This window comes from Gekko japonicus, unplaced genomic scaffold, assembly GCF_001447785.1.
Source record: "Gekko japonicus isolate JY-2015 unplaced genomic scaffold, Gekko_japonicus_V1.1 scaffold20, whole genome shotgun sequence".
Classification (NCBI taxonomy): domain Eukaryota; kingdom Metazoa; phylum Chordata; class Lepidosauria; order Squamata; family Gekkonidae; genus Gekko; species Gekko japonicus.
The window spans coordinates 416,570-443,727 of record NW_015169172.1 but is presented as its reverse complement, the minus strand read 5'-3'; the positions used below and the strand labels follow the sequence as shown (position 1 = coordinate 443,727).

The window sequence follows — 27,158 nt, the reverse complement described above, 5'->3', positions numbered from 1 at the left end:
ATGTATTTTATTTGTGCTATGCTGATGTGTGTATGTCTGTAATGTCTCTGCATTTGTGTGTATGGGATTTGGGAAATGCTGTGTGCTTTGCAGTTTGCTCAAGCAATGTGCAGGGCCTGTTCTGCTGCGTAAGTATGCTAATGGACACACACATACCCATACCTTCCCATCCTGCCTTGGGACAAAGAAGACATTCTCCATTATGCTCAGCCACATTGACTCTGGGAAACAACAACTCGCCCACCATTAAAGATCTTCTGGATAACATGTAACCCTTATCTGGTTTGAATCACAAAGATAACATCCTGTTTATTACCTTGTGGACCAGGCCAGCATCTGCAAGTCAAAGGTTACTATGGCAATACAACTTTGACACCTGACCACATGGCTCCCATTGAAGTTTAGGCTCAGATTTGACTATTGCCCCACTCCCCTCTAGGTAGATGTGTCACTACCCATCGGCCTATAGGTGTAGAGAAGGGGGCAGATTGTAGGTGGAGGTTGGCTTTGTGCCAACCCCCAAAAGCTAGGTATTATAAGGAGAAACACAGCCTTTGTTTCTCTGTTAGCTATCCAATTTTCTATTTTCACCTTTGCAACTTGTCTACTGCAGGTGATTCTTAAGTGTTCTCTTGGGTCGCTACCAAGAGAACCCACACAGGTTTGGCTGGACCATTCAGTGTGTACTAGAGTCCCTAAAGATAGTACTTTTGTTCCCGTCCTTTCTGCTGAGGAGATTTACTTCTCAGCTGGGAAGTATCAACCGTACCCTTCTGTGTATTACCTCCTTGTTGGTCAAGAGTTTTATTATTTTTCTTACTGATTGCTTTCTATGTATCTACTGTAACTAAAGGAACTTGAGTGTATGTGTGAACGCATCTGTTTTTGTGTGCTTGAGAAATCAGCAATATTTAGTAAAGACAACATTTATTCTTTAAACATCAGCTGTGTTGTCTCGTTTCTTGGGAAATAGGAGAGTCCGTTCTGACTCCGCCCTCTGGATACACGGGTAAAACGAACTCACTGGACCACTGTCATACATAAGGCAGAGTTGGGCCACAGGAACAATCTCCACTAGGGGGAGTTCCGCTATCAATAGTCCACCCCACCCCCCAGATAAAGATAGCTTCTCAGTTCTCCTTCCCCCAGCATACCTCCCCTTCCTTCTTTTTCAAGTCATCTATTATTACAGGGGGAACTCTTTAAGGAGTTCTTAAGATTTAATAGATACTTTAGAAACAATGGCCACATAATCACTTACCTGAAATCCAAATGTGTCAACCTGTGAAGCATACACAGCTCCAGGGAAACAGAAGAGAGCTTATTGAAACCAAAATTGATGTCACAGACAGAATTTTTTAGCTCCACAATTCTGCAGACAATTACAAAATAATGAGTAACTTAGATCTTAAGGTTGGAGATGTTTGCAACCATCTCAAAAGGCCTTTGTTTAAATCAGACTACCTGCACTATGTTGTAGCCATACATTATGTTATTTAGCTATAGCTGAGTACCACGCTTGTGCTAAAATTTAATCTCATCCACAAGAAGTCAGCAAACAAGTATTTTGAAGAGGATTCACAAAATTGGGCAGTTGCTGTTAACTAATCCCAAACTCAGAGAACAAAAAATGAAACACAAAACAGGTGGATTTATGTGTTAACCCATACCTCACTTCAGTGAGTTTTTAATATAGTGCACCTACTAGACTGACTTATTCAGCCATGTTTTCTACAGAGCAACTTTTGTTGCTAAATATTGCAAGCAAACTTGACAGACAGCTTAATGCTGAAAGACCATCAAAGAATAGCCTAAGGACAGAACACAGTTCTACTGATTAAGCATGTTTAGCCTTGCAAGCTGCCTGGACGGGAAGCTACCTTTGAGCACTTTGACAAAAAGAGAGCATAGCAAATAAAACCTATGCTCATTTCTCTTCTGTTCTGCAAGAACTTGGCACTGCTCACATGGGTATATTTGGATGTGTTTTTGTAACATCACACCATATAGTACTGGAGAGGGGAATCTCCTTTGTTACCAAAAATACTTGGAAAACATTTTAAAACAAATCCATTATTATCTTTCTAGCACACATACATAACTACTTACAAAGTCTGTCAAAATCAGTAAATATTAATGCAACTGAAATGATAGATTTCCTCATGAGACTCATGCATAAACCATTTAACTGTACGAAAATTAGTATAACATGCATTTAGTACCTTTCTGGAATTTCAGTCAGATGACTGCTGAAGTTCACAGTCGTTACTGGATTGTTCCCTACTGTGTTAAATACGTCTTCTGGTATTACAGTTGCCTGTTTCTCACTGAAGAATATATTTTTTACAATCCAGTTTAGAATACTCGTAAGTACCATTTACTAGACAGGTTTATTTTAGCATAGGTAAGCATAACAACTGACTTTTCTACCAGTATGCTTTCAGACACAATTCAAGGTGCTAGCTTCGGCCTGTAAAGCCCAAAATCAGGGGTCTGCAACCTGTGGGCTCTTGAGCCAAATAGGATCAGTATTGAACCAAATCAGTAAGGAATAAAAAAAGAAAAGAAAAGGTATATTGCAGGGTAAGTGGGATGCTAGAATAACCAATATGGGAAGGGAATGTCAGACAAATATTTTTATAGGACTAAAGAAATGCTTTACAGAAAGGAAAATGACAGTGGTGAACAGCTGCCAGTAATCCAAGTGCAGATTTATTCCAGTGTACTAGAACAACTGTGAAGGGTGCTTCTGTATATATTTATTACTCACTGTACACCCCATTTCTCAAAAGAACTCACAATAACCAGTGTTTTGGCTACAGAACCTTTGGGACTAATAACCAACACAGCAATTATCAATAATATGGTGCTGCCTATTTTCACTTATGCAACTGAATTTTCTTATACTGGCTGTTCACTGATTTCCTGCTCTGAAATGTTCTGGCTTTCTGTTGACCTTGTCCTTGAGCTGTTCTGTGCCCCAGGGTTTTTTTTTTTTAAATCTTTAATACTGATGTATATGATGCTTTAATTGAATGTTGCAGAGCAACTAATATTTTACTTGTTAAATTGCATTGAAATTTTTGGATGAAACACAGGATAACCATTTTGTAGGTAACTAAAATGAACATATAGAGCTTAACGGGAAAGCTGTTAGGCTTTCATGAATCCCGCTGAAGTGTGGCTCACTGGCATACCAGGGGGGCGATGGGGTGGTCCACCCTGAGTGCAGCTTAAGGAAGGCTTTTGAAGGTGCCCTCAAAGCCTGTGTCATCATGCTGCCTCCAGCCAAATCTCTTCCCTTTTGTTTTTAAAATGCAGTTTGACTGTGGCCACTAGGGGTGCAGGGAAATCTGAGCATAGCAAAAAGCTCTAGGATAGGCTAAGCTTCCCTTTTCTCCAAGACTCAAGCAAATGTCCTTAACAGATGGTGCTGACAGCTGCTACAGTAACTGCCAGCCTGTAAATCATTTTCTCCAATAGTTTAGCCTTTGTCTCTCCCTTTCCTTGCTCCCAAGCTCAGCCAGATCTTGCAAAGCAGTAGTCAGGGTGTTGCAGCAAGATAAAACAAGCTTTCCCTCTTTTAATTTCTCTCCCTCTTTCCCACACATTTCTCACTCATTTCTGTCTCCCTTCATCCCATTTTATGTCCCCCCCTTTATTTTCACTTCTTCTCATCCCTATCCTACTTGGTGACAGAATGTATTTAAGAGCAGTATGGTAGCAAACCTTTGTTAATATCATGCTGGGTACCTTGTACATCGCACTGGTTCTGCTGGGGTGCAAAAATGCCCCCTTCAGGTTCTATGCAGAGATGCTCTGGTTTGACTTTAGTCGTTTAGAAACAATGGAGGATGGGGGCACCCTTGTGATGCTTTAGCTAGTGTAAGCTAGTAAAAGTTAATACAAAGGCAGACTCCTAGCTCTCAAAAATGCCTTGTAGATGTTTGAGATGGTCAGCTCTTGGGCTTCGAAATGGAGAACGGAAGCCCTCCCAACTGCCTGCACAGAACACGAGTGGTGTGATGGAATTTTTTTCCTGTCAAGTCACAGGTGACTTATGGTGACCCTGTAGGGTTTTCAAGGCAAGGGACATTCAGAGGTGGTTTGCCATCGCCTGCCTCCCTGTCGGCCCTGCTTAGCTTCTGAGATATGATGAGATCAGACTGTTCTGGGGCTATCCAGATCAGGGCTGAGAGTAATGTGACTGGCCCAAGGTCACCCAGCAAGCTTTCATGGCATGAGTGGGGATTCGAGCCTGGATCTCCCAGATTCTAGTCCAACATTATAATCACTACTCCATACTGGCTCTTATGATGAAATAGCGTGTTGGAATTTGCAGTTTTTAAAAACTGACATGATTATATATATGATGTTAAGCACAAGACATTTTTCACTGTCTGCTTTTCTTTTATGGCCACTGAATACAAAGTATGGATCCAGCGGCACCTTTAAGACCAAACTCTGTTCTGCTACTTCAGACCAACACAACTACCCACCTGAATCTACTTTCTGCCACTATTATTATTCATTTTATTTCATGATTATTAATGAAAATAATGTCATATACAGGAGGGGCTCAGAACTGGATAGCCCCAACCTAGCCTGCTCTCGTCGTATCTCAGAAGTTAAGGAGGGCCAACGTGGAAGCAGGCAAACCAGTTCCAAACATCTCTTGCCTTGAAAACCCTACAGGGTCACCAGAAGTCAGCTGTGACTTGATGGCAAAAAAATAAAAATAAAATAACTGGGGGGGGGGGGGAGATTTAAAAAATTGTCTGCCCTGGGCGCCAAATAGGCTAGGTGTGTCACTGGTGTGGCTTCCCAATTATACACAAACTAGCAGTAAAGCCCGTTGTGAAAGCAATACAACGGGATCTAGAAAGAGGCTCTGGGGGAGTGCTCTGGCTTTGGGCAAACAGTGTCAATTTGCTGTGGTGACCTCAGCAGGGTATAATGACAGAGGCCACTGTTTTCTCCAGAGGAACTGATCTCTGCTACCTGAAGAGCAGTTGTAATTCTGAGTGCTCTCCAGCCCTCACCTGGAGATTGGCAGCAATTGTTACCCAGGACACAGTGGCTGGTTTGGAGGGTGGAGTCTATGGCACTGTAACCTGTCTGAGGTCCCCATCTCCCCAGGCCGCTTTTAAAACATGATCCTGGGACCTACACACCACCAGACATTCCAACTGCCTTGCGGGGAGGGGGGGGAGTTTGAGGTGTGGAATGCAGTGAAGTCCAATCAGCTTCCATATGCAAAAGACCTTGAAGGTTCCATATGCAACTGACATTCCAACTGCCTTGCGGGGAGGGGGGGGAGTTTGAGGTGTGGAATGCAGTGAAGTCCAATCAGCTTCCATATGCAAAAGACCTTGAAGGTTCCATATGCAACTGACATTCCAACTGCCTTGCGGGGAGGGGGGGGAGTTTGAGGTGTGGAATGCAGTGAAGTCCAATCAGCTTCCATATGCAAAAGACCTTGAAGGTTCCATATGCAACTGACATTCCAACTGCCTTGCGGGGAGGGGGGGGAGTTTGAGGTGTGGAATGCAGTGAAGTCCAATCAGCTTCCATATGCAAAAGACCTTGAAGGTTCCATATGCAACTGACATTCCAACTGCCTTGCGGGGAGGGGGGGGAGTTTGAGGTGTGGAATGCAGTGAAGTCCAATCAGCTTCCATATGCAAAAGACCTTGAAGGTTCCATATGCAACTGACATTCCAACTGCCTTGCGGGGAGGGGGGGGAGTTTGAGGTGTGGAATGCAGTGAAGTCCAATCAGCTTCCATATGCAAAAGACCTTGAAGGTTCCATATGCAACTGACATTCCAACTGCCTTGCGGGGAGGGGGGGGAGTTTGAGGTGTGGAATGCAGTGAAGTCCAATCAGCTTCCATATGCAAAAGACCTTGAAGGTTCCATATGCAACTGACATTCCAACTGCCTTGCGGGGAGGGGGGGGAGTTTGAGGTGTGGAATGCAGTGAAGTCCAATCAGCTTCCATATGCAAAAGACCTTGAAGGTTCCATATGCAACTGACATTCCAACTGCCTTGCGGGGAGGGGGGGGAGTTTGAGGTGTGGAATGCAGTGAAGTCCAATCAGCTTCCATATGCAAAAGACCTTGAAACACTGGGCGGGACTGCACAAAGCAGCCAGTCAACCCAGCCAGCGTCTTCTGACTGACAGTTCAAGCGTCCATACACTAAAGGGGTGCATTTTAGAACTTTGGCACCCACTACTCAATTATATATAAGGAGAGATATGAAACAGATTAAGGCTGAGACCCCATCACAATATCCAGAAACATAGTTTGAAAAGGAAGACTGTTCATTTTCTAGCCTTAGCAACTGTGGCTACAAAACAGAACAGCTGATCTCAGCCAGAGTACTGTACAACAATTAATTGGTATTAGAGCTGCAACCAGTGCCTAAGAAAGCTATTCATTGAAGGACTGTTATTTTCACATCCAAAATAAATCTATTTCTGAACTTTTGATTAAAATACCAAACTGATACTTCACTGCAGTATCAAAAAACCTGGAAGTTTGACAAACTTCTCAAGTATGCATACTGGAAAACACTCAACATTTAAACAACAAGCAACAAGTTTAAAGGAAACAGGGTAATCTATGATAGAAGAAGTGACAAGCTGCAAAAAGTGCCTTGCGATCCCAATCAGTGGTAAGGGACTGATGGCCTTATGCCAGCACTATTTGATCTGTGTCAAGAACAGAAAAACAAAAACTGTTTCATAATATTCATTTATAATCTTACAGGTTCATAAGCTTACAATGTACTTACCTATAATCTAATGTTTTTAATGCAGTGATAGCATGCAGGTTGATCTTTGACTGACTTGGCAAAGTCATTGCTGTCACAGACAATTCTCCATTTGAACTAATTTCATCATCATCTAAGGAAATCAGAATTATACATGTTTGATATTTTACACATAGGACTTGCAAGTCTTAAAATACAATAAAGTGTGGCTAAATGGTTCCATATTTATTATATGTCATCCTACAAGCAGACCGTGGGTAATAACCTTCACTTTAAATAATTTAACTCAAGACATCACATTTGGAGTCCCATCTTATGCCTCTTTATTCAGAAACAGTCCACTGAGACCAGAGAAGGCACAGGATCTCAAAAATCCCAAACCAGACTAGGTGAACATAGCACTCCAGTAAATTTTCATTGCCAAAATAGGGTGCTCACTTGTTCTCCATCTCAAACCCCCAAAGATTCCACCAAGTTTCCTCCTATTCACCCTTTCTGCTTCTTATTCAGCCCCAGTTGGCTACTGCTTCAGCATAATTTAATGGCAAAAAGTAGAAAGGGACACAGGTAGCCTGGGTAAACCTAGGCAAGAAACAGAGGAGTTCAGATAGAGAACAAAGAAATAATTTGGTACATCTTAGTATGAGAGATAAAAAGGGTGAGAAGTCACCTAAGTTCAAAAATTACATCAGACCAAAACACACTGCTACAGTTTCCAACAATACCTTTTATTTTAAAACTGCAAGAACAAAACAAAAAGATGGAGCTATGCTAACAGCTTCACAAGCATAGGCTGTTAACTTCAAACTACCCGTGCCTCTAATTGTTTAGGACATTTGAAGCACACCTGTTAGTAACTGAGGTAAGGAGTACAAAGTGCATTTCATATATCTTTTAGGGGTTATAGGCCCAACTCTTAATCAGGCAGGATCCTTCTGCTAAAACTACAAGGAGCTACAATCCAGACACCTTGCTTTAGGCATTCCTAAAGCCTTAGCTACCCTAATGAACTTGTGACTCTTTTTTTTTCTTGGAAGACTCATACTACAGAAACTACTTTTAAGCTTTGCTGTAGTATCCCATGCAGTGCTGGGAGAGGGGGCAAGTGAAACTGTTTATGAAATACATAATCCAAAACCCTGATAGACACCGAGAACTAGTTGCAACTAGGGATGCTTGAGCACCCAATGGCCTGGCTCACATTCTGCTCGACTGTCACAAGCACGAAGTCAAATTTTTGATGGGCAGTTCAGCTGCTTATCATATGTTATCATGGGGCATCAATGTGAACCTCTTTCCCCCTCACCATTGGGGTACACTGCCAATTGTTTAAAGAACAAACAGAATTAAATGAACCATGAAGCTGGCTTACACAATCTGAGCAATCAATTCCAGTGGTCTCTACTCAGAAGTATTCTGGGACTTCCTAATAATGTGTAATAACTGCTGTTGTAAGCCTCAAGGTGGATTTGCTATCAGATATAACTAAGATTACAGCCATAAACTTCTCAATGACTATTTACCACAGAGATCCATCCTCTAGTTTTGTTTCTTTAGTATGGATAGATCAATTTATGAAAATGGGAAAAAAGTTATAGTAAAGTATCCTGCAAACAATGCAGGATGTTCTCTCCTAGCCATACTGTTGTACAATCTGCAGAAAGCCTAGAAATTAGTCAAGCAAAGGGGCATGCTTTAATGTTCTGCCATCAGAGGTACTTTTAGGGAGATACCGCCAGATACCATATGTAGACAGACTTTGTCCTTGCTCTCTAAAAGATATAGAATCCACTACACACACCATACTTCATTGCACCCTCTATAGGGATATCCGATCTAGTTTTATTACTCCATTTCCAGAGGGTAAGAGCTGGCACTCTGATGACTCAATTGTTCACTTTCTTCTGTTTAATTCTAATTGTGAAATCATGGAGGCTGTTGCAAAATTTTTATATTATGCAATCAGAAGACGAGGCTTGAATAGCCAAGTGTAAGTGACTGATGCATCTTAGTATTTTCCCGTATTTCCATGTTTTGTGCTTTCATGCCAATAAAGGTTTTGTGTGTGTGTGTGTGTCAAGCAAAGGTTTTAGGATATAAACTACCAGAAGATGCATGCTCTGGCATTTAGACCTTGCTCACTTTTATACCTGGACCTAAATTTCCCGATACTCTAGAAATGTGGAAGCTATTTAACAACTCTAAATATCCCAAAATACAGGAGAGCTTTTACTTTAGCACACTGTAATGTTTTGCCATCAGCAACACATGAGGATCATTATAATCATATCCCTTTAAACAACCAATTATGTCCTTCTGGTGCAGGGGCATTAGAGACTGTCTCCCATGTGGTACTGTATTGTAATCGTTATAAGCAAGCTAAGGATGATATAATCACTCCACTTCTGACTAAAGCACTAGGCTACTCAGCAGAACACTTAGCTACCCTACTTCTTGTTGGAAAGAATGCACACACCACAGAAAAAGTGGAAGTATTTTAAATGCAGCCACTGAGATATTGTCCAGGATGGTGAAATAACTTTGTTAATTAAAATCATAATAATTGCTATGTTCTGTTTTAATATTTGTATTTTTAAAATAAGTTGATTGTGAAATAAATTGTTGTTATATGTATAATAACAAAAATAATAAAATACTGATATTGGCAGCTGCTCTCCAGGGTTGCAGGGAGGGATTTTTCACACCACCTACTGTGTAATCTTTTTTAATAGGAGATGCCAGGGATTGAACCTAGGACCTTTGATATGCCAAGCAGCTGCTCTACCCTGACACAGTCCTTCCCCTAGGTTGTGTTACCACTTAACATCTGGATTTGTTAAGTAGCAATAGTTGACAATCTGTAGTACATGCACATGTGTTCTCACATAGCCATGTGGGACTAGTTCATCATCCACCCCACCCCAACTTGTTCACTGCAAATATGCTTGCTACTGTAAAAATAAAGGGCTGCCTTCTGTATGCAGCATACATAGACAAAAGAAACATGAAAGCATCAATGTTCCAATCTTGGATAAATCCTCCCATGCAAACTCTGACTTTGGGAAGCTCTGGCACGTCTTGTGAATTACATTTTTTTTTTTTACGACTGCTTTGCATGGCTGTCTTCAGGCATGGTATGTTTTGGCTTAAAAAATGGCCACAAGGCATAGAGAGATGAAGTTCCTCCACCCCAGTTACTGCACAGATTTTCACCTCCACAAGTAAGATGGTGGCAAGACAATGAGATCTAACGCTTGGTTCATGAGTCAGTACAACTGTCAGTCCCAGTATGTTTGCCTGCCGAACATTCACTGTAAAATTTGTGACATCCCTAGTTGTGATTGTAATCAAATAATTTTATGACTGCAATATTCACATATCTGACCAAAGTCAGACTGGCAAGTTGTTAAACCACTATCTGAACACCAATCCTTACAAATATTCAACAGTGTATTTTACTAATCTTGACATGTGTATATTTAGAATCAACCCAAGACATGTATATTTAGAATCAACCCAAGACATCTACTTTCATTTGAAATGCATTAAATAAACCACCTTAAACAGTGTGGACAACAGGAGAAGGTGTATAAGCAAACGGAAGTGGATAAATGCTATTTCTAGTCACAGCAAGAGAAACGGCTGATACGCAATCTAAGTCCATAAAGCTATTGCAAGGGTTCACTTAAGTGGACCCTTCTATTTGTCAGAGATTTACCTTGTATTTTACTTCTGAGGTGCTTCAGAATTTCTTGCGTTCCTTTCTAATTTTAAAAAACAAATGCACATAAATTCTTGGCAACTGCCACATCTATTGATACCAAAAGGTAGAAATTATTTCAGACAATATGTAAATTATATGTAGTTACTTGCAGAACATCCCTCCGGATCGTCCTTAAAGGGTTTCCTTCCAATGCCAGGAATTTCAGCTGAGGCAAATTCCCCAGCTTATAAGGAAGCCTGCAAAAATAAAGTTCATTTCAGAAATCATCCTGGAACAAGAAAGAAGATTTAACAATATTCAAACCAAGTAATATTTCATGAATACTATTCAGGGTTTTTTTTTAAGGGGGAAAGTCTGGTTTTAATTGTTCACCAAGAGACTAAACCTGGATTTGTTACTCAAAAGCAAAAAAGACAACCAAATATGCCTCCTTACCAGAAGTTATATTAATCTACCTGCTAATATCATTGTTGGACAGGTCTAGCCGCTCTAAGCCCTGCAGCAAAGTAATTTCATCGGGCAATGATTTTAGCTTATTATCTCTAAGTTCCAATACACATAAGGAATTCAGATGCTTCAGGTGTTCAGCAGTTAATACTTCAATCTGATTTTCACCAACATGCAACTCCTAGAGGAATAAAAAGCAAACACTCATTAATTTTAATACTATAAAATATCAAAGGTGGTGCAGAGTATGCTGAGATAAAGGGTTCTCAGTTAACTTTACCACATTTCCTATATGCAGCAAATGTTTTATGTCTTTAATTCAGTGATGGACAAATTCAGTGATCAACCAGTCTATCCCTTGTCAGAGCACATGGAGAAATGCCTCTAAGAAAGATCTTAAAAGAAGAGCTAAATTCATAATGGAAGAGAAAATGCTTTTGATATGTAGGCATACTGTAAGAAAGGTACAGGGGCAGAGTGGAGTCAGGGTAGGGTTGCCAATTCTGAGTTGGGAAATAGCCGGAGATTTTGAGGGTGGAGCCTGAGAAAGGTGGGGTTTGGAGAGGGGAGGAACTTCAATAGGCTATAGTCCCATAGAGTTTTATGTCTTTAATTCAGTGATCAACAAATGTCTTTCGTTCAGTGATCAACAAAATTGCAATTAAATTAAATTTTTTGTTTTTTATTTAATCTATTTATTAATTGTCTCCCATGGGGGACCCAAAGTGATCTACAACATTCCTGCACCTGCATTTATTCTAACAACCCTGTGAGGTAGGTTAGTTTGAATGTATGATTGGCTCAAGGTCACCCAGCAAGCTTCCATGGCAGACCAGAGATTTGATCCTGTGTGTCCCAGAGCTGACATTCTAACCACTGCACCATTTTGGCTCTCTTTAAAAAATAAATAAATTGTGTTTTGGATAAACCCTTGAACACAAAAACCATAACATGTGTCTGTATCACTCTGACCCTCTCCTCAGCACTATATTGATAATCAACTATACATAGTAAGATAACCTATATACAATATGTCTTATCTAGTTTCCTCAATTTTAATATCTGAGTGGAGTAAGTCTTTAATCCTGAACAAAATTTAGTGAACTACAACAGGCTAAGGGTAAAAAACCCTCCAATATGGCATCAAATTTACTCACAGCAAACAAACCTTACTTTTAACAATTTACAGGAAGGAAGGCTGGGGAGGTAATGCAATTTATTTCTCCTTAGATAAAGTTGTTCTAATGAAGCCATACTGGCCAGTTCAGGTGGTATAGTTTCTAAGTAGTTTTTAGTGCAATCAAGTTGTCTTAAACCTACAGGAATAAATCAAACATAAACATCAAGAGTAAGTCAATATGGTGTATTTGCTAAAAACAAAGAACACCACACCATAACATAGCATACCTCGAACATGGTAGCATACCTTTAACATTAAACAACAACCAGGAGCAAGTAAATATGCAAGACTATTAGAGCAGGGTAAATTTTACTACATACTATGGAAAGAGAGTGAGAGCTTCATGGTATCTTGCATTTCTTATGACATAGTTCCACATTAAAATACAAACAAAAGTAGTAGACAGTGAACTTTGGAATAATTGAGAGAATTTTCCAGAGTAGTCTAATTTTATGAGTTTTTATAAGGGCATGATTTCTTGTGCTTAGGACATATAAGGGGGGGGGGAAAGCAAATTTATTGACCCAGGGGGCAGAAAATAGCCAAATTCTAGATAAGAAGTGTACCCGGTAGTGGGACCGTATTGATAAGGAAGTTCTGAACATTCCTTTGCCTATTCAGAAGGACCAAAGACCAGTTAATTGTTAAAGGTGACTTTCCCCCTGCTGCCATCTCAGTTTCCCAAGGAAATCATATTTTCCTGCTGTGAAGTTTACATTTCATACCGTCTGCAATTGAGAGCCTGAGTACATGTGTGGCTCTTCTCCTAAATGATCACAAGCAAAAGAAGAGGAAAAGGAGTGTTTTATACCCCACTTTTCTCTGCCTTAAGGAGTCTGAAAGTGGCTGACAATCTCCTTATTTATGATATTTATACCCTGCCCCCCCTGCAAGTGGGCTCCTTCCCTTCCTTTCCCTATAACAGGCATCTTGTGAGGTAGGTGGGGCTGAGAGAGTTCTGAGAGAACTGTGACTGGCTCAAGGTCACCGAACAGGCTTCATGTGGAGGAGTGGGGAATCAAACCCAGTTCTCCAGATTAGAGTCCATCAGTCTTCACCTATACACCAAAGTGGCTTATAGGCACATACTGGCTCTCTTAGATGGCTGGTTTGATTTAGAACATTGCCCATTACTAAGGCACTATACTTTTTTCAAGTGAATTTTAAAAAAACTCCTATTACTACTTAGAAAAAAATAATTGATTAGTGGTGTTGCTCAGGGCACATAAATATTATGCATGTATTTTGTATATGCTCTTCAACAGCATATTGGAAAAAATACTCAAGTTGTAAAATGAAACAATGGGATAACTTTGTGATGCTCTTTGAAAGTACTACTTGGAGCACTAACTTTAAGAGTTTCTAGTGAATGACCATTGGTACTCACCGTGAGTGGTCCTTCTCCTCTGAGTGTTGGAGGACATCCTGTGTGGGTGATTCCCATCCATCTTCAAGGGAGGCAGGAACTTACTAAGAACTTCCTGTTTCCTGTGGTGGGAGTCACCCCTACTCCAGTTCGGGTACTCCGAAAGCAGTGACAGACTAGAGTACAGCCTGTGACAACCTGTTATAACACAGAACTATTTACAGGAAATTTCTTAGCTTATCCTTCAACATTGGAATTATATACATAGGGTAATAGTAAGAGACATAGCGTAAGCAACAGATGCTCCGATACTTGCACATGCTGACGACCTGGGAGGGCCGGGATGTCCTCCAACACTCAGAGGAGAAGGACCACTCACGGTGAGTACCAATGGTCATTCTCCCTCTGATGTGGAGGACATCCTGTGTGGGACCTTCCCGAGCAGTGTCCCTAATTTCGGGGTGGGTGGTCGTCCGCATGCGAGAGTACTGACTGCAGGACCCTTCTGCCGAAGGCCGCGTCTGCTGAGTCATATACGTTGATTTTATAGTGCCTGATGAATGTAGACAAAGACGACCAGGTTGCCGCCTTACAGATTTCTTCGACTGACGCTCTATTTCGTAGAGCTGCGTTGGTGGCCGCACTGCGGAGCGAGTGGGCTGTGATGCCTGAGGGGACTTGCTGACCACTGTTTTTATATGCTTCTGCGATGCAGGCCTTCAGGGTCGCGCTCAGGGCCGAGTTTGACATCTTTTGTCCCCTGTTGGGGGCCGAGACGTTGATGAAGAGAGCCTCCGTTCTGCGGAACGATGCCGTTCGGTGGACGTACCGCTTCAGTGCCCTGCGGACGTCTAATTTGTGCCAGATCTTCTCCTTGGCGTGGACTGGGCTTGGACAGAACGAGGGTAGATATATCTCCTGTGAGTTGTGAAAGGTGGAGTTTACCTTGGTACTGAAGGTAGGGTCTGTTCTGAGCACCACCTTGTCCCTATGAAAAATGCACAAGTCCGAGCGCACAGAGAGAGCCCCTAGCTCCGAGACCCTTCTGGCGGACGTTATTGCTATTAAGAACAGAACCTTCATCCTCAGGAATTTCATGGATATCTCCTTTAGTGGCTCGAATGGAGACTTAGTTAGAGCGGTGAGAACGGTGTTCAGCTTCCACGTGGGAAACCTGTGCTGAACAGGAGGAAACTTTGCGCAGGCCCCTTTCAGGAACCTACTAATGTGAGGATGCCGCGATGCCGGCATACCCTTGTAGTGTGGCAGGACAGTCGAGAGCGCCGCTACTTGCCTCTTGAGGGTTGCTGGTTTGAGCCCTCTTCCCAACCCGTCCTGCAGAAACTGTAGAACGTTGCTTATGTGGGGCCGCAGTGGGTCAATCTCTCTGCTCCTTGCCCCTATCTATACCTTGTGGCTAATAGCCACTGATGGACCTCTGCTCCATATGCTTATCTAATTCCCTTTTGAAGCCGTCCATGCTTGTAGCCGCCACCACTTCCTGTGGCAGTGAATTCCATGTGTTAATCACTCTTTGGGTGAAGAAGTACTTCCTTTTATCCGTTCTAACCCGACCGTACTTCTTTGAAGAAACACTGCAAGACTAACAGATTCCCCTGAAGGAAGTCTGTTCGCGAAATGTGTGGGGAATTCTGGGAATTTGGTAATATATTTTTACTTATTTTGCGCCACTGACCTTGGCCTTATTTTTATCTCATATTACAAGAAGACAAGAATCCATGGAAAAGACAATAGTGCTAAGAAAAGTTGAAGGCACCCGGGAGGAAAGAAAGGAAACCAGGAAGACCCAACATGAGATGAATTGACTCAATCAAGGAAGCCAGGGGCCTCGGTTTGCAAGACCTGCTTAATTAACAGATTTTACATAGGCTGCAGAATTCCATTTGACAAGTTCAGATAGCTGTTTCCTAAAGCGGAGCAATAAGCAAAAACAGACCTGCAAATGTCTTAATCCTAGTTCTTCATGCCGTATAAGACAGAGCCATACCAACCAACTCATATGGCGGTCTGGAAGGGTCGTAAGAACAGTTGTAGGTGTCTCGAGTGGAAACGGCCCCACTGTAGGGTATCGAATGAGGCTACCATCGTTCCCAGCAACTTGGTCAGGAGTGCCAGGGACGAAGATCTCGCTTTGACAACCTGGTTCGCCAGTGTTGCCAACTTCTTTCTCTTTTCCCTCGGCAGGTGCAGGGATGTCGTTGCTGTACGTATCTTGACTCCCAGATGTATCAGCGTCTGCGAGGGTACTAGTGAGCTTTTGCTCGTGTTGACCAGGAAGCCGAACCGTTGGAGGCAGCTCATCGTTATCTGTGTGTCTCTGATCGACTGACCTTCGGTTTTTGACCTTAGTAGGAGGTCGTCCAGATACGGGTGAATGTGTACGCCCTCCTTGCGGAGTAGGACGATGGGATGCAACAGTATCTTCGTGAACACCCGGGGCGCGGACGCCAGGCCGAAGGGCAGAGCCCGAAACTGGAAGTGGAGGTCTCCGAGGCAGAAGCGCAAGAACCTCCTGTGCTGGGGAAAGATCAGGACATGTAAATAAGCTTCCGTCAGATCCAGGGAGATTAAAAATTCCCGTGGCCGGAGCGCTTCCGCAACAGATCTGACCGTTTCCATGCGGAAGTGCTTTGTGACCATAAACTTGTTTACGAACTTGAGGTCTAAAATTGCTCTCCAGTCCCCTGACCTCTTGGGAACCGTGAAAAATATCGAATATACCCCCTGCCCCTTGTGTTGTGGCGGAACTGTTTCTATCGCGTTGATGTCTAATAAATGTTTTACCGCCGACCATGTTCGTTTTTGCTTTGCGTTGTTTGTGGGTAGGGGGGATTGGATAAACCTCTGGGGGGGTATCGTTTTGAACTCCAATTTGTAACCCTCTGTTACCACCTCTAGGGTCCATGGGTCTGGGTGTGAGTCGACCCACGCCTCTCTGAAGGATGAGAGGCGTCCCCCCACTGGAGGATGAGGACCGTCACGCTCTGGGGTTCTTTGGATTTTTATCCCCCTTGTCAGTTCGTGTGAAGGTTTGTCTAGGGAACCTGCTGAAGTTGGAGCCTTTCCGAAAGGGCTGCTTGGCCGTGGAGCCGCCCCTATAGTTCCCTCCTCCCCAGGACTGCCTTCTGTTGTCCTGCTGGAACCTTGGAAGCGCGTGTTGGGTGCGGAATGTAAAGGCGGTTTGGGGCTTGTCCCCGGCTCTGACCGATTTTGGCAGCGCCTTTTTCTTATCCCTGGTTTCGACTAGTATCTTTTCCAGGGGCTCACCAAACAGCTTATTTCCGTGGAAGGGGTAAGCGATAACTATTGCCTTTGATTGGTAATCGGCTGGCCATGATCTGAGCCATGTTAGGCGGCGCGCCGCTGCTGCGGCTGCCATGGCTTGCGATGAGAAAACCATTGAGTCCAGGGTGGCGTCTGCTGTATAGGAAATGGCTTTTAGTACCCTAGAAGCCCCCTCCATCAGTCTGGCGTCATTCTCTGGTAATAACTGGATCAGTTTGCGCATCCAGACTATAGCCGCCCTTGAGACTGTGGATGCCGCCGCCGAGGATTTAATGGCCATTGCGGTTGCCTCGTGGGCCTTCTTAAGAATTAGCTCAGCTTTCTTATCCATGCCATTGCGGGGGTTTCCCTGACCTTCCTCCGACACCAGGTTAGATGAGTGGAGGGCTGCCACTGGTGCGTCAACCGTTGGCAGCTTGAGCATCTTAGACGCTGCGGAGGTGGTGGGGTATAGCTTCTTAAGTGATGCGGGGTATGATCTATAGGACATGGGTCTCTCCCATTCAGATTTGATTTTTCTTACGTAAAAGGCCGGAAAGGGGAAGGCTAGCTCGGAGTAATCCACAGGTGGAAAAAATTCGGCTGTTACCTCATCCCCCTCCCCCTCGTCTACCCCGTCCTTAGTGTCCAGTGGTGCGCTTCTGGCATTTTGAATATGCAAGGCGGATAAGGTTTTGGATAGGAGATATGGGAAGTCCTCCGCCTGGAAGAAGCGGTGTGACTGATCTTGTGGAGGCGGTCTCGGGGCCTTCTCCCCCTCCTCCCCTGAGGAAAATTCCTCTTCATCTTCGTCCTCCTCCTCCCCTTCTACACTGGAGTCCTGTGGACTGTATTCCCCCTCTTCCCGGTCCTGGAGGACCACATGTGGCCTGTGGCTATTCCTCGGTGCCTTAGGCGGCCGGGGGGCGGGGCGTGTTGGCCAGTTGGGGTCTGGGGAAGGAAGCCTAGGTCTCTTTTTGCCCCCTTTTTCCCGACCCATCTCTGCCCTTATGGTTTGGCGCAAAAATTCCATGGCCTCTGGGGTTAGGGAGGGGGGGCCGCGGGGGGGTACATCACCAGTCCTGGTTCCTTCGGTCCCGTCCACGTCCTCGGCGCCGTCATCCTCCTCCTCCTCCTCCTCCTCTCCGCTTCCACCATGCGTCGAGGTCCCGGCATCCCGGTGGCTGGTTGCCGTGGCGGAGCCCTTTAGGTGCCCATGGGCCGTAGCCGGGCCGGGGATGTGCTCGTGTGCCGCAGCAGAGCCCAAGAGTCGCCCATGTGCCTTAGCGGGCGATTTCGGTGGGGATCGGCCAGTCGAAGCGCCCCCCGAGCCGATCGCGCCAGACAAAGGCGCCTTCAAAATGGCCGCCGCGACCCCCGAGGCCGAGGCTCCTCTCGCGTCTCTCTTCGCGCTTCGGGTCATCGGCGGCTCTCCGTAGGCATTCGCGGCCGCGCGCTTGCCTTTCGCGGTCTTCGTCTTTGCTCCCGGGAGGATAAGGAAGCCGTCGTCTTCCGCGGCCCTTTCCATGGCTCACGGAGTGTTTGCTCGGCTTCCGCGGCTCAGCGGCAGAAGAGAAAACCTGTAGCGGAGCTCAGGCTTCGAAATAGGAGGAGGAGAGATGCGGCAGGAGGAAAAACCTGGAGCGGAGCTCAGGCTTCGAAATGGGAGAAGGAGAGAGGGGGGGGTTGTTTTTTTGTTTTTGTTTTTTGGAAAGGAAGAACCTAGGATTTAAGATCAAAGGAGGATGAAATGCCTAAAGGAGGTTGAGATACCTAAAGGGGAAAAGAAGGGAAGAACAAAGGTTAGAAAGGACAAAGGCAAGATCAGTGCAGGCAAAGCCTAAACTAGCTGCTCTCCCTCTTGAGGCAGGAAACGAACTGGAGTAGGGGTGACTCCCACCACAGGAAACAGGAAGTTCTTAGTAAGTTCCTGCCTCCCTTGAAGATGGATGGGAATCACCCACACAGGATGTCCTCCACATCAGAGGGAGAATTTGTTCCCAGCTGGAAAGATGCATACAGCAACTAGGGGTGTGCAAGAAAATTGGGGGGGGGGATCTATTCAGATTCAGGTGTTTGGGGCCCGAAAATATTTGGTATTCTTAAATATCCCCAAATACCAGTACTGGTATTTAGGTTAGTATTCAGGAAACTAAAATATATTTGGCTCCATTATACCCTATGGGGACTGTCCCAATAGGGTATAATGGAGAACTTCACTCACCGAGTCATGCGGAGCTGACTCAGCAAGTGAAAGGGTTTAGTTTAAACCCCCGCCCAGGGTTGGGCCGCAGCTGTGGCATGCCTCCAGAGTGAAGGGAAGGGGTTTAAACTTTAAACCCCCTTACCTCCCCTCCCGGAGTAAGCCAAAGTTTAAACCCCCTTCCCTTCTCTCTGGAGTCATGCTAAGCGCACACACCCCTAATAGCAACTTTTTGGGGGGAAACAACTGTACTTACCATGTTGACTGGTTCAAAAGGATCTGGACTATCGTACTATATCTAAAAAAGACATTTTACAAAAAGGTATTCTGGAGTGCAAGCTATCAAACATACTGAGACATGGATAATGTTTGTAATATATTGGAATAAAAAGATAACAGTTGATCCCTATGCATTTTTCTATTAAAGTTGTATAATTTTAAATTTTACCATAATAAAAAAACACAAAACAACAAAAATACCAATGATCTTCAAGGCACACTTAAGAACCCCCTTACTTTTCATTGCACTGATCTCTTTTGGCAGACTTCTCAGCTTATTACAAGTCAAATTGAGACGCACCAAGCTTGCAAGAGAAGCAAAACTCACAGGAATGCTAGCAATATGATTATTGGAAACATCCTAAAAAAGGAGAGGAAAGAAAATTGCTCAATAAGATAAATTAGAACAATTTCTAAATGAAAACTTGAGATTGCTAACAAGCAGCACACATGTACTTGAACTAGTAATACCAGTAAAGAGAAATGCTCTTTAAAAAAACTACAACAAATTAAGCAGTTCATAAACTTTGCTGTTAATTGATTAGGTTTCCCTCTTACGTCACTTATTATATGGAGCAACTGCATTACTGTTACTAAATGTATACACGGTGGGGATCTACAGTTAATCCAGGATCTTTAGAATATATACACATTAGATTCATGTAGCTAGAAATATGTTGCTACATATTAAAGTTTGAAAAAACTGCCCTATCATGGAAAAGATATCACTGTTATTCTTTGTTAGTTTGAACTCCACAGTATCCCATAAAAAAATAAAAGTTAAAGATCTGTACCTTACGCTACACACTACTTAACCATCAGGAATAAGAACTGGTGAATAATGAACTCTACTATTTGGCTAGAAACAGACCTATGCATTACTTGTAGTTCCATGATTATTTTCCCCAAGTAATCTATTAAAAAAAAGAATGCAAACCCCAGGGGGTGCAATTAAAAAGAGGAGAACAGAATAAATACCGAAAGGTTTTCCCCTAGGAGGGCAAAAACTTTGGGGGAGGGGATTTTCATATTGAAAGTAGTTTGAGGAGAAAAAATAAACCGTCATAATCACTCCAGCCCAAATTTTCCCCTTTAAATTACAGTTTTGCAGCTGTGTTCTGTGAAAAAAGAGTGTGGAACTACAGGAGCTACAAAGAAATGTTACCTAAATATATTTGTTACCCACCATGACCCAATATTTCTTCTTGGACAGTAACTTCCAGTTCAGATTTCCTCAGTGTGTACATAGATAGGATTTTTTAACGAACACACTTCACTTTACACTTCAATCCTATGCAAAAGCTATAATTATTAAACAAACTTACATAAGAACAAGCCTTACTAATGAAGAATCCATTCTACAAAGGGGAGTCTTTCCTCATTTTTTAAGAATAATTTTGGAATCAACAAGCACATTCAGTGGATTATATCTGTATTTCCAAAAAGCTTTTGAAAATATCCCTCATTACAAATCCCTAAGTGTAACACTAATGGGATAGGTGTATAGGTCCTCTTATAGACTGGAATCTGCACAAAGAACAAGAACCAGAAGGCAGGAGTAAATTGACTTTTAACAGTGGATAGCAAGCAGAAAGCAGCAGGCTTCACAAAGATTTTTATTAGGACCATAAATGGTTAACCATCTCATAAGTTATCTGAAATTAAGAGGTGAGGAGGTACCCAAGTAAAATAATACCCAATTATTCCTAATAATGAAGCCTGAAGCAGCATGTAAGAGAACAAGCTGAGTAAAACATTGTTTTGCAGCTTGGGCATGCTGTTAGATTTAGATTTCCTCTACTGTATATAGCATCTTGCATCAGCTGTAAAACAAGTTTCCTTAAAATGCTATGGCACTTATAAGCTAATAACTAATACTAGTAGTAACTATCATCAGAAGAAAAAGGCATAGCAAAAGCTCTCTACTTACTAACTCTTCCAAATTCACAAGCTGTCCAAATTCATCTGGCAAGTGACTCAATTCATTGTGCTCCAGAAACAGACTCCTCAAATGCTTTAGCTGGGTCAGCTCTTCTGGTATATCTTTCAGTTTATTATGACTATTGATAAAGTAAGAATTCAGCAGTACATATTTGTTCCAAGGCTGCCTTGCAAGCTAGTCCACAAACATTATTAGCTCACAGAATTTTTTTCTAGTCTGCCTGGTTGCACACACCCATGCTATTGCCCAATGCTCTTTCAAACGTAAGTTTCACTGTCATCAATGAGTCTTACTTATTAGGAATTAAACCCTTCAGTACTTTGCGACATATTGATATCCTTGCATAAACTAATTGATTTACAAAATCTTTTCTCATCCAGAAATTCTTATGTGCAACAGACAGTTATTTATTTATAATCTTCAATTTAAAAAGCTATGTTTTAAAGTAACGAACTGAACCGGACACTCATTCTAATAGTATGGTTATAAATGATTAAGAAACCTCTTCATTTACAATGTACAGTGCTTTTCGGTACATGTTTAGGAATCTGTTCTTGAAAATCAAGTTTTAACATGCCAAAGTTATAGAAAAAAGAAAATTATCTGCAAAATGTCATAAAAATAGCTATGAGAAAATGTGCATGTTTGTCATTAAATATATCAATGTGTTTTCACACTGTACCACTCCTCTGTTAGAAAAAGAGCAAACAATTTTATCTTAACCTTTTAAAAAGACCAGTGCTGTTGTATAGAAATATTATTTGGTATTGTGGTGCGTCCCCCTTAAGTTGCTGAAGCAAAATACCATCTGGGTCCCTTAGGGAGGATATAAGAAAACTTGGCAATTGTTCAAGCAGCAGCTGCAGCTAATCTACACACCGTAACTGACTAGGTCAGTGGTGGAACAGAGACAATACTTTTCAGGAGAAAACAGCAAGTTTTTCCTCCGCTGAGGCGGCTAACTGATAAAGGATTCTTCCTTCTCCTTTTCTCCTGTTTGTAGCCTTGCCAACCTCCTGTTGATGGTAACATCAACTTGCCAGTATTCTGCTTGGGACAGTCTTAGTTTTAGCAGTTTGGGGACTACTGCTTCAGCCACTCAGCACATTGCCTCTGTGTTTTAATCCTTTTTGAATATTATTACTTCTCCCTGTGTTTTTCTGTGGAGCTGGTGCCTGCTGCGGTGCAGGGAGATACGTATATGTTTTTTAATCTTTGCTCCTCGTAAATAAAGATATGTTGACTTTTGGAGAAGACAAGTGTGTGGGACGGTGCAGTCTGTGAGAGCTTCCTTTCATCCCGGGAGGGGAACCCAGGGACCGGAGACCTACTCGGGAGGAGAGGATCTAGCTACTCGTCTGGAGGTCTGAATTAACTAGCTCTCGAGGTGAAACGACCGGGAGGCTGACCCCAGACTCATACAGCTGTTTAAAACAAATAACACTTTGACTTGAGAAGTTACTCTTTCATTACAGATGAAGACCTGTACATTAAACAGTTTCCCATCTACTTCATGAATCTTGTCTGTAAGAAGTTTGTACAATAATGTTTACCTCACATTAAGTTTCTGAAGATTTTCCAGTGATCTTATAGCAGAAGGAAGACATGTCAGTTGGTTGTCATGCACCTGGAAACAAGAATTATAAAATGTGATAATACACTGGGGATTTATAATCAAGAGAAGCAGGTTCACTCATTTGATCTTCTTATATCCTATCACTGATGAATTCTTCTATTTCAGACTTTACTCTGGAGGCTTAGACAGGTAACTAAAGGTGTCAGGACATTTGTTCCACCAGAGGACATCAACTGATTCAGCAACACTCTGAAGTGCCAGAAGACTTAGGGAATGATATTATGGTTAAGCTACTGTAGGGTCTAACTACATATTATACTTTTCTAGGGTCCATCCTTGGGTACATCCAACAAATGAGTTTCACACTCAGAATTCCCAGAGGTGCTGAAGGTTCAGTTAAGACTGAGACTATGGCACATGGGGAGAAAATACTTAAGTCTCCCTGACATACATAATTTTTCATAAGTGCCCCTAATCTTCATTAGGGGAGCACGCAGAGCTTTCGTTGCTTCTCAACAGTTGCATGCTTTCTGTTGTCTTTCTGTTGTTTTTTTGACCTGATGTGGTTGACTTTTTCACCTCTATCTCAAGCCACTATGACTCTTTTACCCACAGATGGGTAACAGTGGCTTATCACCCTACTATTCTGGAGAGGAAAGAAGATCAGAGGCAGAAACTGCATCAAAGTCTCAGAAGAACACTCTGAAAGTCTCACTGAGAACTAAACTCTCTAACCAGATAGCAAAAATTAAGGTCATAATAAACAGGGTGCATCCGCTTGCAGTTTTCTCTCAAGTACTAGGTATATTTGCAATTTTGCTTGTAGAAAACTAAGGCATTTGTAACTATATATATATACAACAAATATTGCAATTCTATGTGCTAAATAAGTTATAAATGATGCATTTTATGTTGTTAAAGCAGTAAAATTAGATTTGATAGGACAATATCATATCTTCAACCTCAAGAATTGCATTTATATATTTATTTAACCATTTCTAGCCTGCCTTTGATCTTGTTTCAGAATTTCAAGTTTTCCCAAAATTTCCATTTCCATCCCCTGAAAACAAAACACAAAAAAGGGGTTTTCCCCCAGACCCTGACTTTTAGAATTTCCAGAAGCTTTAATCTTTACACAGCATAAATAGTTTTTACTGTCAACATTATCCCTCCTTCACACACACATTTTCTCAATAAGCCTACAAGATTTGCTACACTAAGGTGATGACTGGACAAATCATGGCATAGCAGAGCTTCACACCTTGGTCTCCCCCAGTCTGTTCAGCACTCTAGCCCCTGCCATCACACTGGCTCTTAGTACACCCAACTGGCTCACCATCATGTCAGTTTTCACTTCTCACTCTACCATGATGCCAGCTGGCTGATTCACCAAGGCATCTCTTTACTGCAAAGTCTCTGCACCTCAACACTCAACATACATCTAATGAAGGAGTCTTTTCCCTCCACTGTTTATCAGTGCCTGACACTATGACACCAACATCCATTAGGGCTGTGACTGTACTCACATCAAGCATAGTGAGAGCAGGCAGGAGTCTGATATCATTAGAAAGACATGTCAGTTTATTTGAAGATAGGTTTAGCTTGGTAAGATCAGTTTGCTCCCACCACCGATCAGCAGCACCAAAAGAGAGATTCTGGTAGGCATCTTCCGGAGTATCCAAATTTATCCGCCATACATGTAAAGGTACTGCACACAAACAAGAAATGACAGGTAACTATAAAGCTGTATTCAACAATCATACTCCTGCTTTTGCAGCTATTGTCATTCTACCAACCGTTTTCACTACCTTAGCCTCAAAACAACAGATTCCAGTGGTACATAAACTTGAAAAGGAGGAAAACATTGAATCAGTTTTCCTAAATGTGCTCCATTTGATATGTTGTTCTGAGTTCGTAAAAGGTTTGGCACAATTCTACACATTCTTACACAAAATTCTCTGTATTTAACAGGACTAAGCACATCTTTGCTCATCTCAGCAGGGCCTTCAGCAAGTGCCAACCTGAAAATAGGCAAAATCAACAACTGCCCATAATCGTATCTTCTCCATTGTGGCCCCTGCCTACAGAATGACCTGCCCAAGGAGGTCAGGGCAGTTTACACTCTTCTGACTTTCAGCATACTATGCAAAACTTAATTATTCAAGATGGCTTTTCTATGCAGGCAATAGGGCTGCACTGTACAAAATTACTTGGATAAATTATTAGGAACTACTACTATGTACAGCTTGCTTGTAAGTAGGATCCTACTATGTAATTTTGCATAAATTAATGTGTCATGTTAATACTTAGGTTTTGCTTCAGTTCTTTTTTTAAATTTCTGGTTGCTTCTACAGCCCTAAGGCTATTGCATTGTTTGGAAAAAGAAGAGAAGAGATTGGATTTATACCGGGCCCTTCACTACCCAAGGGAGTCTTAGAGCATCTTACAAACTCGTTTCCCTTCCCCTCCCCACAACAGACACTATGTGAGGTAGGTGGGGCTGAGAGAGCTCTGACAGAAACTGCTCTTTTTCAAGAACAGCTGTGCCAGAACTATGGCTTGCCCAAGGTCATCCAGCAGGTGCAAGTGGAGAAGTGGGGAATCAAACCCGGTTCTCTGTGTAATCCACCTTGAGCCCAAGCGAGAAAGCTGGACTATTCCCAGGAAGCAGGCATCCCTAACAATACCAATGAATAGCAGTTACAGTATTATATCTGCAAGACTCACAAAATCTTATATTGAAATAAATGTCATTAATCTTTCCGGTGCCAGCAGGCTTTTGTTTTCTTTCAAGAGAGTCACACAGCTACTGTTTACCACTGTAAATGCAGTCTGCAATAGCCACCCTGTTCCTTTCCCAAGAGAATAGAGGAGGAACCCAGCCCCCACCACAGCCCACTGGCATTAGGGGATTTTTCTTTTCTCTACCCTCTGCTTCGTGAGTGTGAAAGGGGTCGCTGCAGCTAGAAACACGGTCGTGGTTTTTCACGCAGAAAACAAATGAGTTTAAATCTCTAGTTACCAGAAAGAAATGGAACCACTCTCGGGTGAAACCTCCCCCCCCCAAAAAAGCCTGGCACAACCCAGCCTCCTGAAGGAAGGAGGGAAAAGGCGGCGGCGGCAAGGCGCCCAGCCCACGCCTATCTGCATTTCTCCCTCGGAGACGGGGCGACGAAACAAAAGCAGTTTCCGCTCCTCCTCCCTTTGGGCACGGGAAGGAGACGCCTCTCACCTTCGGTCAGCTCCCGGCCAGAGAGGTTTAGCTTGCCGCTCTTCGGGGCCGCTCGAATCAGCCCCTGAGGCACCTTCGCCGAGCTCGCCTCACCATCGCCCGCACCCCGCCTGAAACCGACCAGAGAATCTCCCGCTCCGCGTCTCGGCGCGCCAGACATCCTATCGTCTAACGCAGCCGTTTCTGCTGCCGCCAAGAGCTTCCCTGCTGCAGCTCGGCTTTGCTTAAGAGAGTAGGCGGAGTAGGCAGCTCAGAGCCGCCAACGGAAGCGGAGGGCGAGTGGGCGGGCCCTTAGGCGAGCCTAATAGAAAACCTGGCAAGTTGCGCCAGAGTTCGTTTAGAATGTGTTGAAATGAGAGGAATGCTATGGAGCAGGGGTCATTTGGTAGAAAAAGAGCTGCAGGAGCTCATTAGCATAACTTATTAGCATACGCCACACCCCCTGACATCTCCGGAAATGTGCACCAGCTCCTCTGACAGGCAGAAGCACCTGAGATCCATTCTTTCCCCCCTTCGCAAAGGAAAAGGGGAGGGGGAGGATCTCAGGCGCTTTTGCCTGACAGAGGTGCTGGCGTGCCCAAAGCCAGCCTGGGTGAATTGTAGAATCATAGACTCATAGAGTGGGAAGGGACCTCTAGGGTCATCTAGTCCAACCCCATGCACAATGCAGGAAAATCACCAATACCCCACACACACCCCAGTGACCCCTCTTCCACGCCCAGAATATGATTTAAAAAAAAAGCCCTCCAGGATCACTGGGTGCCAAACTGGCCTGGAGAAAAATTGCTTCCTGGCCCCAAAGTGGCGATCAGCATTTCCCTGGGTGTGTAAGAAAGGGCCACAAGAACTAAGCACTGATGCAACCCTTCCTGCTCTACCTATTGTGATTTGCCTAAATTCACACAATCAGCATTATGATCCTTTTAAAGTTGAAAGCATGATATAAATGCAAAGGACTATTTGTAAGATTATCTGTAAGACACAAGACCAGGACGCATCTCACTTCTGGCAATCACTTGGAGAGACCCTATCACTCAGCTTCCATTGCCCCCCCCCACACCCCACACTGGAATAAGAATATAATATCAGGCCATACCACATTGCAATAAAGCCCCTACAACTGTATACAGAAATACTGAGCTTCC

General features: G+C 43.1%; 1 protein-coding gene across 1 annotated transcript in view; it reads right to left on the bottom strand.

The window, feature by feature from the left end:
• The window catches only part of LRRC40 (leucine rich repeat containing 40), a 32,969-nt gene extending 6,744 nt beyond the window's left edge, over positions 1-26,225 (bottom strand). Inside the window, exons 1-12 of the mRNA XM_015415800.1 lie at positions 26,014-26,225; positions 24,308-24,489; positions 22,759-22,832; positions 21,194-21,323; positions 19,501-19,624; positions 12,124-12,266; positions 10,959-11,131; positions 10,649-10,739; positions 10,498-10,543; positions 6,801-6,912; positions 2,223-2,327; positions 1,262-1,372 (exon numbers count right to left, since the gene is read on the bottom strand). Coding sequence (XP_015271286.1) covers positions 1,262-1,372; positions 2,223-2,327; positions 6,801-6,912; positions 10,498-10,543; positions 10,649-10,739; positions 10,959-11,131; positions 12,124-12,266; positions 19,501-19,624; positions 21,194-21,323; positions 22,759-22,832; positions 24,308-24,489; positions 26,014-26,173 — 1,451 coding nt within the window. The 5' untranslated portion in view covers positions 26,174-26,225. The remainder of the gene's footprint in view (positions 1-1,261; positions 1,373-2,222; positions 2,328-6,800; positions 6,913-10,497; positions 10,544-10,648; positions 10,740-10,958; positions 11,132-12,123; positions 12,267-19,500; positions 19,625-21,193; positions 21,324-22,758; positions 22,833-24,307; positions 24,490-26,013) is intronic.
• Between the last annotated feature and the right edge of the window lie 933 nt (positions 26,226-27,158).